At 38.1% G+C, this 17,694-nt stretch overlaps 1 protein-coding gene across 1 annotated transcript; it reads right to left on the reverse strand.

The window, feature by feature from the left end:
- Positions 1 to 20: 20 nt before the first annotated feature.
- Positions 21 to 13,094, reverse strand: LOC150058755 (short-chain dehydrogenase/reductase family 16C member 6-like). The gene is made up of 6 exons (XM_090338638.1): positions 12,774 to 13,094; positions 11,108 to 11,239; positions 6,438 to 6,555; positions 5,930 to 6,074; positions 2,131 to 2,256; positions 21 to 147 (listed from the first exon to the last, which is right to left on the reverse strand). The coding sequence occupies exons 1-6, from the start codon at positions 13,092 to 13,094 to the stop codon at positions 21 to 23; spliced, it is 969 nt and encodes a 322-aa protein (XP_090194764.1).
- Between the last annotated feature and the right edge of the window lie 4,600 nt (positions 13,095 to 17,694).

Genomic DNA, 17,694 nt, shown 5'->3' on the forward strand with positions numbered 1-17,694 from the left:
TACCACTTTTGAAGCTTGAGCTATTGGTGTTTCTCCCCAGTTTCAGGTTGAAGTGTATTTGGTTTCATATGCCCTTTGAAAGCAGCCATGAAAGCCTCCCCTCCAAAGTACTTACATAGGGCAAGTGTCATTTTTGGAGCCATTATGCTAGAGAAAAACAGAGAAAAACTTACAATCAGTCAAAGTGATGGCTTCTTCTGAGAAGAAGATTGAGTTCACACTCGATCTGTTTTGTGTGGCACTTATGGGAAGAATCACAGAGGGTGCTACTGTGTCACAGCTGAGAGCCACAGGGTCCTCAACCCCAATGACAATTGCTTTTGACATCACTTTAGAATCATTTGTGGTCTTGACAGTCCAATTGGCCCCTAATTTTCTGCATATACTTTTACTTATAGACTAAGAGACAGTAGTGAAAACTAGGAAGAAAACCAGACCATTTAAGAAGACTACATATAGGCTAATAATGAGGAAGCAATTCCAAACCATAGTTTTAAATGTGTCATTGACTAGTTCAATATGCGCCTGAAATGTAGAATCCTTGCATCAGTTCCTGATGCAAGGATTGCTGATCATTTCTGCTTACTTCAGCCTTGTTCTTTTCAACCCAACTTGTTACACATGTTTTCCATGCTTATTATATGTTAGAGCCTATTCTTGGCAGGAACAGGAAGAAGGAGACATTCAGAAAATTTATTCTTCCCTCAGAGAACATGCAGTATGGCTAGTTACCTGTGTCTTGGTTGATAGGGAAGGTAAGGACAAGTATGATGGGTTCATGTGCTGAGGGCCTTTCTCAGGCCAGCTACAGATGGATAGAACAGAGTATATGATGTTTCTTCCAATTTAAGGTATGTGAGGTACACAGAAAAAAATGAATTTCGTTGTGTAAACATTATGCAAAACCACATGGTCATGATGCAAATGATATGCAGAATAGCCCCAAGTCTGAACATATCTAAAATCTAAAACACTTCTGGCCTTAAGTATTTTGGGTCAGGGAAGGCAATCTGTATGTATAGTAGGGGAGGAAGATATGCTAATATGAAAAGTTCCAACTCTATAAGCAGGATGGAAACTTGGGTTTGAAACTTTATTCCAGTATATTTTACTATTTAGCCATGCAAAAATTACTAATTATTTTTAGATCTTGGGTTTTCTTAAATGAATATTATTCATGTGAGGCTTTTAGTACAGTATATACTCCATAAAGGTTACATGTGAACCTGGGCAGAATTTTCCCACACATACTCCACATCTCATTGTATGGGCTTCTAGGAAGTTAAATAAAATGTTGATTTTTTTTTTGGCCAGTTATGGGGCTTGAACTTAGAGTCTGGGTGCTATCACTGAGCTCTTTTCTTAAGGCTAGTGCTCTATCACTTTGACTCACAATTCTACTACCGGTTTTCCAGTAGTTAATTGGAGATAAGAGTATGATAACTTTTCCTGCATCAGCTGGCCTTGAACCCCATTACTTTGTTCTCAGCCTCCTGAGGAGCTAGGATTACAGGTGTGAGCCACAGTGCCAGGCTGAAATGTTGAATTTTTGACAAATAATGTTTAGTATTCTTTCCAGAAACACATAGACTTAAAAAAATCCTGCATTAATAAATTAAATAATTGCTTAAAACCAAAAGGATTTTGTGTGGTGGATCCTGCCTGTAATCATAGCACTTTGGAGGCTGAAGCAGGAGGACTGTGAGTTTGAAGCCTGCCTATGCCACATAGTGAGGTTGACGCCAGCACAACTGGTTACACAGCACAGTCCTCCAAATCAAAACAAGGCAACTTCCCCCAAACAAGACCCAAAGCAAATATCAAGTAAAACAAAATCACCAATAAAACAAAAACAATCCCTAAACAGCAACCTAAAACCCCAAACCTTCCAAAGAATTTGTGTTATTTGTTTTGTTTCTATGTTGGATCACTGAGGCCTTGCTCTGCAAGGTCTAAATAGTCACTAAGTTTGCCAAGATTTGAAGTTGCCAAGACCACTATTAATATGCCTATATATTACCCTTCACTATCAAGTTCTTCCTTCTATCCTTAAAAAAGCAGCAGTTATAGCAGTGATTAGAGAGTTTGTTCATAACTAACCCAAAGAATATTTAATCATTTTTAACTTACTATTTAAGATGCAATAGAACACTTGCAAACTTGGGTAAAATGCAATAAACTTTTTCCTCTAAAATAGCATCTATAATCTTTTGGGCTACATACTTCGGTTCCAGTATAGGTAACAGGAGAGGGAACCTGAAATGATAAAAATTACATTATAAAAGTACCTGAAATGACAAAAATTACATTATTTTTGTTATCATGAGCACTGATTGTCACACAGAGATAAGTGATTGCAATATGGACCTGTAAACTGAACCAAAATTAGTGGATATTATTGGTCTGTATTTTACATTCCCCTTGTGATATTTTTCTGGTTTTAGCATCAAGGTAATATTACCCTCATCAAGAGAGTTGTAAAATGTTCAGTCCTTATCTAATTTTGGAAGAGTTTTCAAAAAATTGATATTTAATCCCTTTTCAGATGTCAAATAGATTTTCTCAGGAAGTTGTCTGGATATGGAATTATTTTTAGGTTACTAGTTGAACATTTCATTTCTAGTTTTGATTTCCTTTGCAAGTAGTTTGACTCAGGCCTATGGACCTTCAAACTTTTCCATTTCATCAAAGTCAAGTTTTTTGTTCTATGAATATTCATATTTGTTATATCCCATACCTCCAGCAGTGTCTCTTTATTCTCGTTTACTAATTGGACTATTTTCTTTTCCTTTTTTGTTTTTCATTCTATCTGAAGTTTCATTAATTTTGTCAATCTTCTCAAAGAATTAGATTTTAGATGTATTGATTTGTCTTTAGATTTTCACTATTTACTTATATGTTAGAATGTACATCATTTGTTCCTTCTTATATTATAGCCAGCCTTTAAACCTTCTCTGATCCCTTCTCCCCTCCCCCCCCCAGGTTGCTAAATGGTTGTGCTTTTCTTTCCAGTAGTCTGTTCACTGGTCTTATCCAAGTAAACTCAGGTGCTGGGGCAGAGATTGAGAGATGGCTGTCTCAGTATGACTTTGATCTCCATTTGGTAGAGGGTGGAGGCTTAAACTTCCACCTGTATTATGAGGGTGATAACTTTTTTCTGACTATCTCATCCAAATGGACTCTGTTAATACAGATATGAACCTTGGCGGTGGATGTTAGGAACAAGTGCTGCCATCTAGCTGCCACCACCATCTCAAATAGGCTTTCTATAGTTCAGAGGCTGGAAGGCTGTTGGTATGAATGCTCTAACTTATAATTCAACTTTTTTTTTGTGGTCAATCATGGTGCTTGATCTCTGGGCCTGGACATTGTCCCTGAGCTCTTTAGCTCAAGGCTACCCCTTGAGCCACAGCACCACTTCTGGTTTTCTAGTACTTAATTGGAGATAAGAGTCTCATGGTCTCACAGTCTCATGGCTGGCTTTGAATTGGGATTCTCAGATCTCAGCCTCCTGAGTAGCTAGGATTACAGGTGTGAGCCACTACACATGTCTTAACTGGAGATTTTATAGCTACAATCTGTTCTAGAAAAAAAGAATTGATCTCTTCACCACGGGCCTCTCTCCAGATCTTCCCTAACCAATGGGAATTGGATAAGGAGGCAGCACAACATGGATCGTGTTACTCACTCATTATCGGCCTTCTACTACATAAAGCTGATGGGATCTTCCAGTGCCTACCTGCAGTCGAGCTTCACAGAGTGGCTTTTCCACCCTTGAGAGCTCAGGGGAAGTAGAAGAGTAATTTCGTTGCCGTGTTCATTGAAATGGTTATCCCAGAAGGCATGGGTGCAGTACTGAGTTCAAATGCCATGGCTTCCCAGTGCCCTGTGAGTTCACACAGGTTTTGCTGAATAAGGTTTCTTGATTTTGGTACACTCGTTGATAAATCTCCAGAGATTTTAAATGATTGTAAAATTTGACCTGGTCAGTATCTACCTAGAGAGTCTCTTTGGTAGAAAAATTTCCCTCAAAATCTTACCACCTTGAGGCCAGGAGCGTGGCCTAGTGGTAGAGTGCTTGCCTAGCAGGCACCAAACCTTGGGTTAGATTCCTTGGTACCACAGAAAAAGCCAGAGTGGTGTTGTTTTTCAAGTAGCGGAGCACTAGCCTTTGAGAGAGCCCAAGGGCAATGCCCAGGCCCTGAGTGCAAGCCCCAGGACGGGCAAACACAAAAATCTTACCACCTATTTTTGGAAATTTGTTTAATTTCATAGCTTCAGTGGACTCTAATGCTTCATTGTCTTTTGCCAGCTTTTGTGTTGGTTCTTAATCTTTCCTATACATGTGGCTGATACATATCGTGGATCATGTCAGGTCATTTCATTTTTTTGCCAGTCCTAGGGCTTGAACTCAGGGCCTGAGCACTGTTCTTGGGCTTTCTCAAGGCTAGAGCTCTACCACTTGAGCCACAGCACCACCTCTGTTTTTTTCTATGTATATGGTACTGAGGAATCAAATCCAGATTTTCGTGCATGCTAGGCAAGCACTCTACCACTGGGTCAAACTCCCCGCCCTGTCAGGTCATTTTCTAACCATTGAAATAATCACACCAGTCCTCTTATTAAATATATACTTTCAATATACTCTAATTTTTGTAAAAATCACTCGTACACCATTTATATTTTATTTTAAACTTTTTTAGACAAACTTAACACATGTAAAATATCCCTTTGCAATACTTTCCTGAATAGATTAGTCTTAAAATATTTTATCTTTGGTGATATTTGTGTTGCTTTTCAAGAAAAGAAAATGATCAGCTCTCTGGGAACTGGTGGCTCATGTTTGCATGTTTGTAATCCTAGCTACTCAGGAGGCTGAGATCTGGGGACCATAGTTCTAAGCCAGCCTTGGCAGAAAAGCCTCCTGAAACTCTTATCTCCAGTTAACCACACAAAAACTGGAAGTGGAGCTGTGGATCAAGGTGGTAGAACTCACACCTTGCTGTAAAGAGCTCAGGGGCAGTGTGCAGGCCCTGAGTTCATTACATACACACACATAAAGATCAGCTCCACAAGGCTAAATATTTGAAAAAGTTTTCTTTATCAGACTATTATGTTTTTCTCTTCAGATTAGTATTTCAGTTATATTTTCAGCACAAAACCGTGCAATTATACTATTATCTTTAAATACATTTTAACTTTATTTGCATTGAAAAAAATTAGTTACTTTGCGACAGATTTTGTTAGTGCAACAGCCTCCTTGCCATACCTTAGTATTCCCATCTCCTAGGCAACACTGGGCTCATTTAGTGAGGTAGTAAATAATCAGCTTCCACCCCTCTTTATCTTGAGATGGCCCTGTTTGGTGGCAGCTAATCCCTTTAGAGTGACTTTTTGGCCTGGGTAGCTTCAAGACTCCTTATCTACTATGTGGATAGGTGTCATAAATCTTATCTGCCATGATGAAATCCTAGTCCAGCACTTCCATACCAGGTCCCAGTCTCCTAGGATTCCTGCCCCCCCTTAGATGATAAGTAATTGCCTCAGAATAAAACAGGCACCTTTTCTCCCTGTGTGAATTGGCTTTGTCAGTGTCTTTGCTGACAGTAAACTTCTCTTTGTTCTATGTGATAGTGCCTGTGAGGCTTTCAGGGTTGGAGCTTACAAGTTATATAATGTAACTCTGGTTGACCTGAAATCATAGTCCAGGTTGGCCTTAACTACAGGTCCCCTGGCCTCAGACTCCTGCGTGTGTTGGGATTATAAAACACCTGGCTCATATATAACTTGTTTTTATTTGACCAGATGAGGCATTCAATTATTTCTTTAATTTTACTGTTGGTATTTCAAGCCTCCAAAATGACAGATGACAATTGGAATGTACTAGAAAAGTATTAGAAGAGTAAAGATTACTAAAGAGTTTACTTACCTGCTTACGCAACCATCAAACATTCCAGTTCTGATAAGAAAGGGACAAATAATGGTAGTTTTAATATTAGCTTTCTCGAGCAGATTTAATTCAAAGAAGAGGGACTCAGTCAAACCAAAGGCTGCAAATTTAGTTGCAGAATAATCTGAAACAGAGTGGGGAGTTGTTATAACAGAGCTCTGTAAATTATTTTTTTTTGAAATCTTCTTTTATTTCTCTGGCTTAAAGTCATTCATGGGGCCAAATGCCCTCTCTTATGTCTCCCTTCTATATATTGAATGAAAAGGTAGGAATCATCTCATTCCTTCTTAACAGAAGAACACTGAGCCAATAGATATATTCTTTTCTTGCTTACAGAGGAAAATACCCTTCCTTACATTGCTGTTATAGATAGTATTATAGAAAGGAAAACTGACATTATAAATAGAGCTAAATGTTCTCCTTGGTGCAGGAAGAGCTTCTGTCTATCTAATTTCTGGGTCCTGTCAATGGAGGAAACCAAAAGCACATTGAATAAAGTACTTACCTGATAATCCACTAAATCCTGCTACTCCTGCTACACTTGAAATACAGACCAAGTGACCATGGTTAGCTTTAACCATGGCGGGAAGGAAGGCTTTGCAAGTCTAAAAGACATAAGCACACAGTGTCAGTATTTCATTATCTACTTTTAATAAATTTTATTAATTCATTTAACAAATATTGAACCCCTATTATATATTTCTGTGATACTACAAAAGATAAGAACTGTACCGGCTACTTTCAGCATTCCTTTTCCATGACTATAAAACCAAAATGATTCCTGTCATCATGTTGTCAACTATGTCATTTTGATGTCATCTCATACAAGAAGAGTTCAGTAAAATTTTAACAATGATCATCTTCAACTTACAAGATATTTACTTTTTTTCTTTTTAGTTGGTAGTCGGGCTTGATCTCATAGCCTAGATGCTGTCCCTGAGATTTTTTGCTCAAAGCTAGAGCTCTATTACTTGGGGTAGTTAATTGGAGTTAAAGAGTCTCATGAACTTTTTTATTTTGCCAGGCCAGCTTTGAACTGTCTCAGATCTCAGCCTCTGGAGTAATTAGGAGTAGAAGAGTGAGCTACTGGCTCCTGGCTGGCAACTTTTTCTTTCTTTTTTTTTTGCCAGTCCTGGGCTTGAGCTCAGGGCTGAGCACTGTCCTTGGACTTTCTCAAGGCTAGAGCTCTACCACTTGAGCCTCAGCACCACTTCCGGCTTTTTTCTATGTATATAGTACCTAGGAATTGAACCCAGGTCTTCGTGCATGCTAGGCAAAGCACTCTACCACTAGGCCAAATTCCCAGCCCCTAAAGGATATTTTGAAGTTGAATTGATCATAGAAATATCATTCATGCACACCAGATGTATATTTACAGCTAAAGAGAAGTGAAAGGAATATAAATAAGTGCTGAGTTAGCAATTACTTGACGAGGTATTTTGACTTGTATTTTTAGCACCTTGGAAATTAACAGGGAATACATGTGGATTCAGATATACACATTACCCATAATCAAAGTAAAATGTGAGCAAGGCAAACTTAGTAAACAATGCTTGTGCATCTCTGGGGAGGGGTCTTTTTGTTTTTTGTTTTTTTGGTTTTATCACCTGTGAGATAATTTCAATGATGTTTCAAAGCCACTTGATTTTATCGCTACATTCATATGAACTGAAAAACGTAATGGAAGAACCTAGTAAATAAACTTCTTGTGCTTTTTCTCACTGGCTTATGAGTCAGAAAGGTTATTCCTGTTTCTACAATACATTTCAGGTGATGCAGAATACAAGGATGTATTCAGTTAATTGAATTGCAACCAATGGTGGCTTTCCTATGTTAATGATTGATGGTGGTAAACTTGAGGCACTTCTACAAGCTTTCAATGTTTTTTCCTTGATAATCTTTTAACATTGCAGTAATTGTGTTGCTCTGAATTATTTGCTAATAGTTTCAAGATTTGGGGACTATATCAAGTTGGATAAATCTGTAAGAAATATTTACTTATCCATATGTTTTTAAAAAACTTAAAATTCAGAGTCATCCATGGCAGTTCTGACTTGTTTTTGTAAAGCTTCAATGGCAAGTTCAATGTTGAATAGACTACTGTTTTTTTCTTTTCTTTTTGCAAGGCTTGGGTGCTGTTCCTGAGTTCTTTTTGCTCAAGGTTAGAGTTCTATCACTTGAGCCACAGCACCACCTCCAACTTAAAAAAATTATTGTAATTAATAGAAAGGTTACATTATATTCACCAGATAGATGGCACATTTCTTAACAATCATTGTTACCCCTTCTCACGTTTTTGTCTCCATTTCCTTTCCCCACTCCCTTCCCTCATCTTGTTTTCCCCCCTTCCGCATCCTATTTCAAATAAACAAATAAACATATATACAATATATCAGATAACATCCACTTCCAACTTTTTATTGGTTAATTGGAGGTAAGCATCTCATAGCCTTTCTGTCTAGGCTGGCTTTCAAACTTAGTCCTCAGATCTCAACCTCCTGAATACCTAGCATTACAGGCAAGAGCCACCAGTCCCAACTTATTTTGGCACTTCTTAAGTGACAGAACTATCTAAACTAATGCCTTAACTCAATATTCATGATGTGGCCATTAGCAGGAAGAGGGATGCTAGAAGAAGATAAAGTAGTTTTAGTTTCTCCATGTTTCTTAACTAGTTCAGCCTGATTTTAGGACCTCCCATCAGGAAATGTGGAAGAAAATTATCAAATATAAAAAAATTGGCATTTTCCTGGGGAAGTGTATTAATTTATATATTTCATTAGCTATTTGTATGCATGAATAGAAAGACTCAGATGGTTTGTCCATGTTTTCATTGAAATAATTAGCCAAATCCTCATAATGGACTCATTGGTATGGATTTTTCAGTGTGAGATGACATTTATGTGATAAGCATATGGCTACATAAAAGCTTATCTCATGTATGATTGAAAAGAAGTGAATTTACTGTATAGTCATTTTTTGATATCAGAGAGGGGATTAGTTCCAGGATCCTTTTCCTCATACCACAATCCAAGGATACTCAAGTTTTTAAAACAAATTGATGAACTATTTGCATAGAAACAGCATCCATTCTCCTGGATGTTTTAAATCAACTTAAACGAACATCATGTACAATACAATACCAGTGCTCTGCCAAGAGTTGTATTGTATTAGGAAATAATTGCAAGTTTAATCTGATGAATGTAACTGTAACGCCTCTATACATTACCCTGATAAGAAAATGCAATTTTACAAAAGAAAAAATAATAATTACAAGTTCAGTACAGATACAATTAGTTTTTTAAGGGTTATCAATTTGCAATTGATTTAATCAGTGACTGCTGATCATGAACTCGGTAGGGCTGGATTATAGAATCATTGAGGGCCACTTAATATGGTTGATGTTCTGCTATTTAACGTGTATTAATTCTGCTATTAATGTGTATAACGAGTCTATGAGGAAGCTTTTTGTCTTTCTCCTTGATTGAATTCTTTATTTAGTATGATATACGTATGCAAGCTGACATGAAGGTCTTTTTGAATGGTAAGAACAAGGCTTTCTTTTGTCCAGGATGTAATTAAAGAGCTTCAGCAAGCAACCAAAGTAGTGGTGTGTTCCATTTAAGAATAAATGTAGGGCAAGCCTACTCTTGAATAATGGTTATGGTTAATAGGTGGAACTGATATCTACAAGCTATTTCCCCAGGGAACTGAAGCCATATATGTTCTGTAGCTCACGGCCTCTCCTCCTGACTCATGGTTAGTAAGAGAGGCCTTGCCTGGCAGGCCAGGCACTATAGCTGATTTGAGAGAAGAAACTTTTTCACCAGAAGTACTGTAAGCAAAACCTGTGCAGACATAGTTCCTGAGTTTGCGTCAGTAGCATAGATAAGAAATATCATATCCCCCAGTACAGTTTTTTTTGTTTTTGTTTTTTGGTCTAAGAGAGACATGAACTTGGTATCCAATTTGCTCATTGGCTGGTGTTCTACCATTTGAGCCAAGCCTCCAACCTGTAGCCTCCCCAATTCTAGCGGTAAGTGGAGATTCCACAATTTTCAGCTAGAAGTCAATTCTCTGACTTGAGCTGTCACTCACAAGCATGTGTCCAAATGTGCTGATATAGACTAAGAAGGCTTGTGTGACACACAGTTTTACTGTTAACTGTATAAATGATTAAAAACCAGCAACTGAAGCAACACACAATATACAAGTAGACCCGTGACACCGAAACGGCTGACAAATGTGAGGAAACTCCTTTGTGAAGCAAGAGAAACAAGAGAAAGAACAGCTTGGAGAAGGGGCTCTAGGGTTTAATCAGAAACTTGGGAGGATCCAATGTGTGCAGAGACAGATGGAGAATATTTCCATTGTCAAAGTCAGTTCTCTTTGTTGTTATTATTTTTAGTTATTTTGTAATTAGAAATTATCTTTAAGAAGTTGTACAATGGGATTCTGAATCGCATGAACAATGCTGTTTAGCTACTCCACACCAGGGGAGACTACTCCTAAGACATAACTCCGAATTTCCCTTCTGCAAAGAATCTTTCCTCTCTCCCTTCTTCCCTTTATAACACTGGGCCACCAGTTAGCAGGTACTTTATCTTGAGGAATTTGTTTGGATAGTTTGGACTTTTGTTAGCTTATCTGTAGCATGAGAATAAAGAGTACCACGGCTATATATGCCGCTGACAACAGCCAGGTGCAGAGGAAGCACGCAATATACATTGGCTATATTTCCTCTTGCCTTCTTTTCCTTTCTACCTCTGCTGGTCGCATGTACACAGACCACCACCATCTTAAGAACAGGCCCTCCCTTTGTAGAAACTCCTGTTTCACTCACAGCTAAGTTAAAACTCTAACGAACAGTTGCTGGACTATTTCAAGTTGCATTAACGTAGGAAGATTTCTGGACTAATTTAATTAAAATCTTGGGAGCAAAGTGGAATGGGTAGAGAAAAGGGAATTCCTTGCAGATTTGAACAGGAAAAGGCAAACTCTGTGTGACAGGGTGATACATAGCTAGAATGAGCTCCCGACTGTCTAATGGTAGAAAATTTTCCCATTGGTATATGGATACATTGGGCAGTTAGCCGTTTACAGAAATGTGTGAGGTTTATTTTCGTACCCATGGAAAATCAAACAAGAAAGATTTACCCAGAAATGAGAGATGGTATTGACGGCAAAAATTTTTTCTATCATGTCATCCGGTGTGTCAAGAAAGACCTTGCCTGTTACAATGCCGGCATTGTTAATGAGTATGGTTACATCGCCAACTTCTTCTCTCACCTGGCCAGAAATGAGGCAAACACACAATCAGTTGAGGTGGTGTGTTTAGATATTTACTTTTCTCAATCACTCCTCCTAACATTGTATTTGGGTTCAGACATGCAGAGCATAATAAGGGGTTCTCACACTCTGGCTTGCTATATAACCATTATTGTTTTCAGTTAACAGAAATCAAGGACAAGCCCCCAATACTAGAGCACCCTGGAATTATTCGGATGAACTAGTTATAAACCAGTTTGCACACTGAGTGTTCTTTCCTGTGGGAAACACAATGAAGTCATGTGACCCTGGTACACACACTTGGTGTGCCACAGGGCCCCCTGTGCTTCTCTTGGTGGTCCTGCTGCCTGTGCTATGCTCTCCCCAGGAGGCTGTGAGTACAGCAAAGCAGTGAGGTTCTGTCCTGGTCTTCTCTTGATTTGCACATGGCACCGTCTTCACATAATTTGTGGCTGAAGCTTTCTCAGGTTGATAGAGTACATGACAACTACACAATCTTAGCTCTTATTCTTAGACTATTTATCTGGCCCTCTCTCCCTTCTTTCTTTCTTCGGCATGAAATTCAGAATAGATGCCAGTGGATTAAACCTAACAGGAAATTTGCCTTAAAAATGGGCTCACTGCTCGGTACCAAGGGCTAACTATACAAGAGGCTGAGATCTGAGGATTATGGACTGAAGACAACCCAGCAGGGAAGCATGTGAGATTCTTGTCTGTATCCACAAAAAGCCAAAAGTGGAGCTGTGGTTCAAGTGGTACAGTGTTAGCCATGAACAAAACAGCTCAGCACTTACGCCTTGAGTTCAAACCCCGGGATGGGTATGCACACACACACACACACATGCACACACGTAAGTGTTAATTGCTTTTACCCTATGCTCCATAGTTTGTTTTCAGAATTTGATGATTATACTGTTATCATGATTTTCTCTTTCTCTTTCTTTCTTTCTTTCTTTCTTTCTTTCTTTCTTTCTTTCTTTCTTTCTTTCTCTTCCTTCCTTTTCCCTCCCTCCCTCCCTCCCTTCTTTCCTTCCTTCCTTTCTTCTTTTTGCCTATCTTTGTTTTTTTTCTTTTTTTCCCTCTCTCTCTTCCTCCCTTCCTCCCTCCATTCCTTCCTTTTTTTCTTCCTTCATTCTTTTCCTGTCTCTTTCTTTGCTGATACTGGCGTTTGAACTCTGGGCCTGGACCCTGTCTCTTAGGCTTTTTTGCTCAAGGCTGTGTTCTACCACTTGAGCCATAGCTTCACTTCTGGTTTTTTGTAGTTAATTGGAGAGAGGGGTCTCATGTTCTTTCCTGCCTGGATTGCCTTCAAACTATAATTCTCAGATATCAGCCTCTTGAGAAGCTAAAATTATAAGCATTATGTAAATTGAATATATAATATATTAATTATAAATTATACATGTGAATCACTGGTGCCCAGCTGAGAAGACATGCAAAATAAAGATGAAGAGATGTTGGGGGAAGCTTCTGACATCCTATTTTTGTAAAAGTGAGTATGAGATGCAGTATTTTGGGGCATCAGTCAGCTTACCTGAGCAGCAACTTGGTAGACCTCTTGCCTTTTGCTGCAGTCACAGGTATAGGCAAAGACATTCACACCACCTTTCTCTTTGACCAGTCTACATGTCTCCATATTGCCTTCTTCATTAATATCCCAAAGAACTACAGTGGCTTTCAAGGTGGCAAAATGGATGGCCAATTGTCTCCCAAGTCCACTTCCACCTCCTGTTATAAGGACAATCTCTCCAGCCACATTCTTTCTTTTCGGGGGAATTATCTTAAAAACGAAAGCTTCTACAAAGTAGTATAGACATTTTCCAAATAAAACGGTGGTTTCCACTATTATATCCATGCTGAGTAAAGAAAGCAACAGTTTGTAAATAAAATGGTAGGTAGAAAGTAGTAAAGTCATTCCATTACACTTGCAGTCCAAATGAATCATTTCGTAGGGCAAATTATCTTTTTTCACGATAAAATAGTTATTAGAAAACTTATATGCAGTGGGGTTAAAGTTTCATTAAGCCAGGTAATGAGAACATTTCTTTTGGGACAATGTCACCTCTTCTTTCACTCTCACTCACTTTTCCCCTCTCATCCCTGTCCATTTTCAACATAGTGTCTACTGAGAGTCAATTCATATTTAAGATGCTATTTCTCCAAGGTATGTCTACAGCGATATAAGCTTATATATCTATAGGTATATCTCTATATGAGGTTTAGCAACACTTGCTAAAACTCATATTTTTAAATAGTGTCATCATTGATAATGGAATGTTTTCAAATTAATACTTCCCTTTTTATAAGGTACTTTGTTACACTTGATCTAACTAACTTATTTCTGGATCACAGATCTCCAGGATATCTTTATAGATAAAGGGCATCAAATCTTTGTGCCTTGATCCAATCTGCTTGTGGGGTGAATAAGCAAAACTTTTAGATTCCCAGCCTTTATTCATAATATGAATACATGGGATCATCTTATATCTAACAGGAATTTAACTTGTATTAGGCAAATTTTAATAATGTAAAAGTAACATGTTACACATATACTCTTCAGCTATTTTCATCTGCATCCTACAGTGTGTAATTGTAGGGAAGTTTAATTTGAAATATGTAATGATTGTTAATCTGATAATGAGAACACTGAAATAGATTCTGAGCAGTCTTCATTTAAAGTCACACAGTCAGTTACTAAAATAGACAAGATTAGGATCAAGAACAGAAGTCATTTTAGTGTAAGTTCTGGTCCCTTGACCTTACAATGCATCTTTCTTAAAAATGATGGTGTTCTTTTGTGGAGCTGCCTATTGGAAAAATAGACTTTTGCAATTGATAATACTTGCTTGATTTTTTTGTGATTAAATTCTGTTAGACTTGAACATTCTTACACAATAATTTTATGCAAATATATACAAAATCTATTTAGAACAGACTAGAGTCATTCAAGGAAAACAATCACTACCACTATGAGATTGAAAATGATAGTTGGAATAATGGTATTTCATTACCATTGTTATTAGTATTATGTGTGTCTTTCCATATGCCAGGTAATTCTGAGTACTTATGTGTATCTAGTGAGGACAGGACTTCCCCATTGGAGTTGAGAGAAGAGGCACTAAGAAGCTAAATAAACAGCTCATCATCATAGTGGTATAGAAGTCCAATTTACATCATGACTTCATAGTCCACTCCAAGCTCTTAAATACTGTAATTAATATGGTACTTCATCAAGGAGTTGAGTCTATAAAAAGAATTCTCTTATGTAAGTGGTTAAAAAAGAAAAAAAGAATGAAGGAGAAAGAAAGAGAAAGAAAGAAAGGAAAGAAGAAGAGAGGAAAGAAGGAAAGGAAGAAAGAAAGAAAGAGAGAAAGAAAGAAAAAAAAGAGGCCAGGTGTCAATGGCTCATGCCTGCTAGAGCCAGAAGCAGAGCTGTGGCTAGCCTCGAAACCAAACCAAACCAAACCAAAACAGAACAAAAACAAAAAACTCAACATCAGGGACCTTAGTCCACGTCCCAGAGGGGCACTAGGAAATTGTTTACTTGAGCGTTTTGTCTTCCTTTAGTCAGGGATTAAGTATGAGGTGCCCCTGGAGCAGCAGGGAGGGCATCAAAACTTCTAGTCCTTGTTATTAGCCCATCCTGCAAGAGATGGGCTAATAATTGAGATAAAAAATATAGAGGAGCTTCCTCTCTACCCCTCAAAACAAATACTAATGTTGGTTTCAGAAGCGAAGAAAGGTTAGGTTCCATATACTGGATGTTGAATTTCAACCATGCTAAGTTACCATCTCTTCCCTTGAGGACAAATGTCTAGTTCTGAAGCCTAGTAAGTAAACACTGGGCTGCTCCGTGGTAAGTAGTGAAGTTCTGACATAGAGGCCTTAGTCTGGGCTTGTTTCATTAACAAAGAGTCTGATTCTTCATAGAGGAGAAAAAATAGACAGAGGATTGCATTTGAATTTTTCCAGAAGGCTATGTTTAAAATGAGGGAAAGGAAAAGTTGTATTGAAGTAAGGAAATTGCATTAGCCCATTTGAATTTAAGAACACTGGTTCTATTCTGGAAGATTTCATCCTTATGAAATTTTAGAGACTTCCACTTACCTTAGTGTTCTTTAAGAGTTAACATAGATTTCAAGTTTCCAAATAGGAAAGAGAGCTAGCTTTAGAAAAATTTGCTTGTATTTCAAGCTTATAAAGACTTTTCTGGGTCAGGCACATCCTTCAGTTACATAATGTAATCTCTCAGCAAGGAAATGAAAGCATATCTTATCATCTACTAAAAACAAATACAGGACTGATGGGGAAGGTATTCTGGGCCAAATAATTTTTATGTGGACAGATAGTAAGGAAAATGTTTTCCACCTATCTTCTCTGTATAAGAAAGTTATATGACTTTGTTTTAAAAGAAATTCAAATAGCTTCTAATGATAATTATTAAAGCTTAGCAATATATTGGTCTATTTATCTGTCAATCATCTATCCCTATCTATCTATCTATCTATCTATCTATCTATCTATCTATCTCTCTCTCTCTCTCTCTCTCTATATATATATATATATATATATATATAATCATCTATCTTTCTGTCTGTGTGTGTGCCAGTTCTGGAGCCTGAACTCAGAGTTATGAATTCTTGGTGCTCTACCATCTGAACTATACCTTCACTTAAGCATTTTGATGGTTAGTTGGAGATAAAAATCTTGGGAATTTTTCTGCTGGGCTTGCTTCAAACCATGACCTTTAGAACTTAGCATGCTGAGTAGCTAGGAGTACAGGCGAAAGCTTCCAGTGTCTAGCAATTTTTTAGCAAATTTTATTCATGCTTGGGAACCACTTAGAGGACAAAGTATTTACAATTTTTGCATCGTGTGTTGTCTACATAAGCACTAAATAAAGAGACCACTAAAGGCATTTCATTTTGGAACAAAGGAGCAAAATATATTTGAACTATAATAGTGCTCATCAGAAAGATGGTTGCTCCCAAGAGAGTATGTTGGCACACCTATGGAATGCTAGGTTGAAAAAGTTGATCCAGTACCAAACAGGGTGGTTTCCATGCCTTAGTTTTATTTAAAGCCAGACTAGCACTGTAAGAATGAGGGTCATGTGGAGACATATCTTGCCAATGGCTGCATCATTTAAAATTAAAAGTATGATTGGAATCTCAAGTTTGATTCCAGAAATCCTCTTCCTCTGACCACTGTTCAAGGAACTTCCCTGAATAATTTAGGTAATTGATCTTTGAATCCCAAGAAATTTCCTTCCACTTTTAGGCATATGCTACATGCTCTGGGCTCAAAGATCCTTTCTGTGAACGTAGTTAGTTAGCATTAATCACACAAATCTTTATAAGCAGAATGAATAGGATTCAGATGTGCAAGCTTGGATTCAAGGGCTAGCCCTGTTGCTAGTCAGTGGACACCTTCCCAAATCTTCCTTTACCTTCACTGACGTGAGCATACCATGTACTTCCAAGGATACCATACAGGGTCAAATAAAAAAAATGAAATAAGCAGTTTGAAAATTGTAATGTGCTAGAAACCGTTAGTTTTTGTCTCTTGCACAAAAGCCCCTTTGACGATGACAGTTTGCATCCACAGAGACGTTCACCTTGGAAGTCTGGGAAGCTTTCCTTTGTGGTTAGGGCTCTGTCTCAGTCATGGAACTGCTGAATGGGACTTTTAAGAAGGGTTTGCACTTTGAACCAGAGATAATTGAACTCACATTCTCAATGTGTGCTGTGGGTAAGTGTGAGAACGCCTTGAGAGGCCAAACACAGGCACTCCTACACCTGTACACTGGAACATACATGCTCTTCATTCCCCTCAGAATTCTCTCCTTTCACCTTTTGGCACATATTCTCCTCAATCTCACAGAAACTGTAAAAGCAAAATAAAGGCATTTAAAAAAAGAAGAATAAAAAGCTGGGAGCTGGTGACTCACATCTGATGATCCTAGCTCATGTCTGTCAGTCTTATATCTTCAGTCAGCCAGCAGAAAGCCAGAAGTAGAGTTGTGACTCAAGTGGCAGCACACCAGTCTTGAGTGAAAAAGCCAAGAAAAATGTGAGTCTCTGCGTCCAGGTCTAATTATGGACACCCACGAAAACAAAATAAGAAGACAAAGAAAGGGAATGGAGACACTGGTATTGAGAACTGGATAACTTTGTGCACCTATTTATGCTTAAAGAAACAGAACCTGAGAAACTAAAAGATCTACTCTTAGAGCAGATGATATAGGTATCCTTCTAGAGACAAAGAGAGCTTGAGCAAAGTTAGAAGGTGGGTCTTAAGTGACTTTGGTTGTACTTGTTATTGTACGCTTTTTGATGCCTGGATGACAAATATCGTGCTGTCAGGTATGAAAGTTGACCTATGCTCTGGAGTTCACAATGGTGTACTATGGGCTGGCAGTGTTGCCTGGTGGTAGCGTGCTTGCCTAGCATGCA

The sequence above is a fragment of the Megascapheus bottae genome, chromosome 9 (genome assembly GCF_031878675.1).
Source record: "Megascapheus bottae isolate mThoBot1 chromosome 9, mThoBot2.hap1, whole genome shotgun sequence".
NCBI lineage: Eukaryota > Metazoa > Chordata > Mammalia > Rodentia > Geomyidae > Megascapheus > Megascapheus bottae.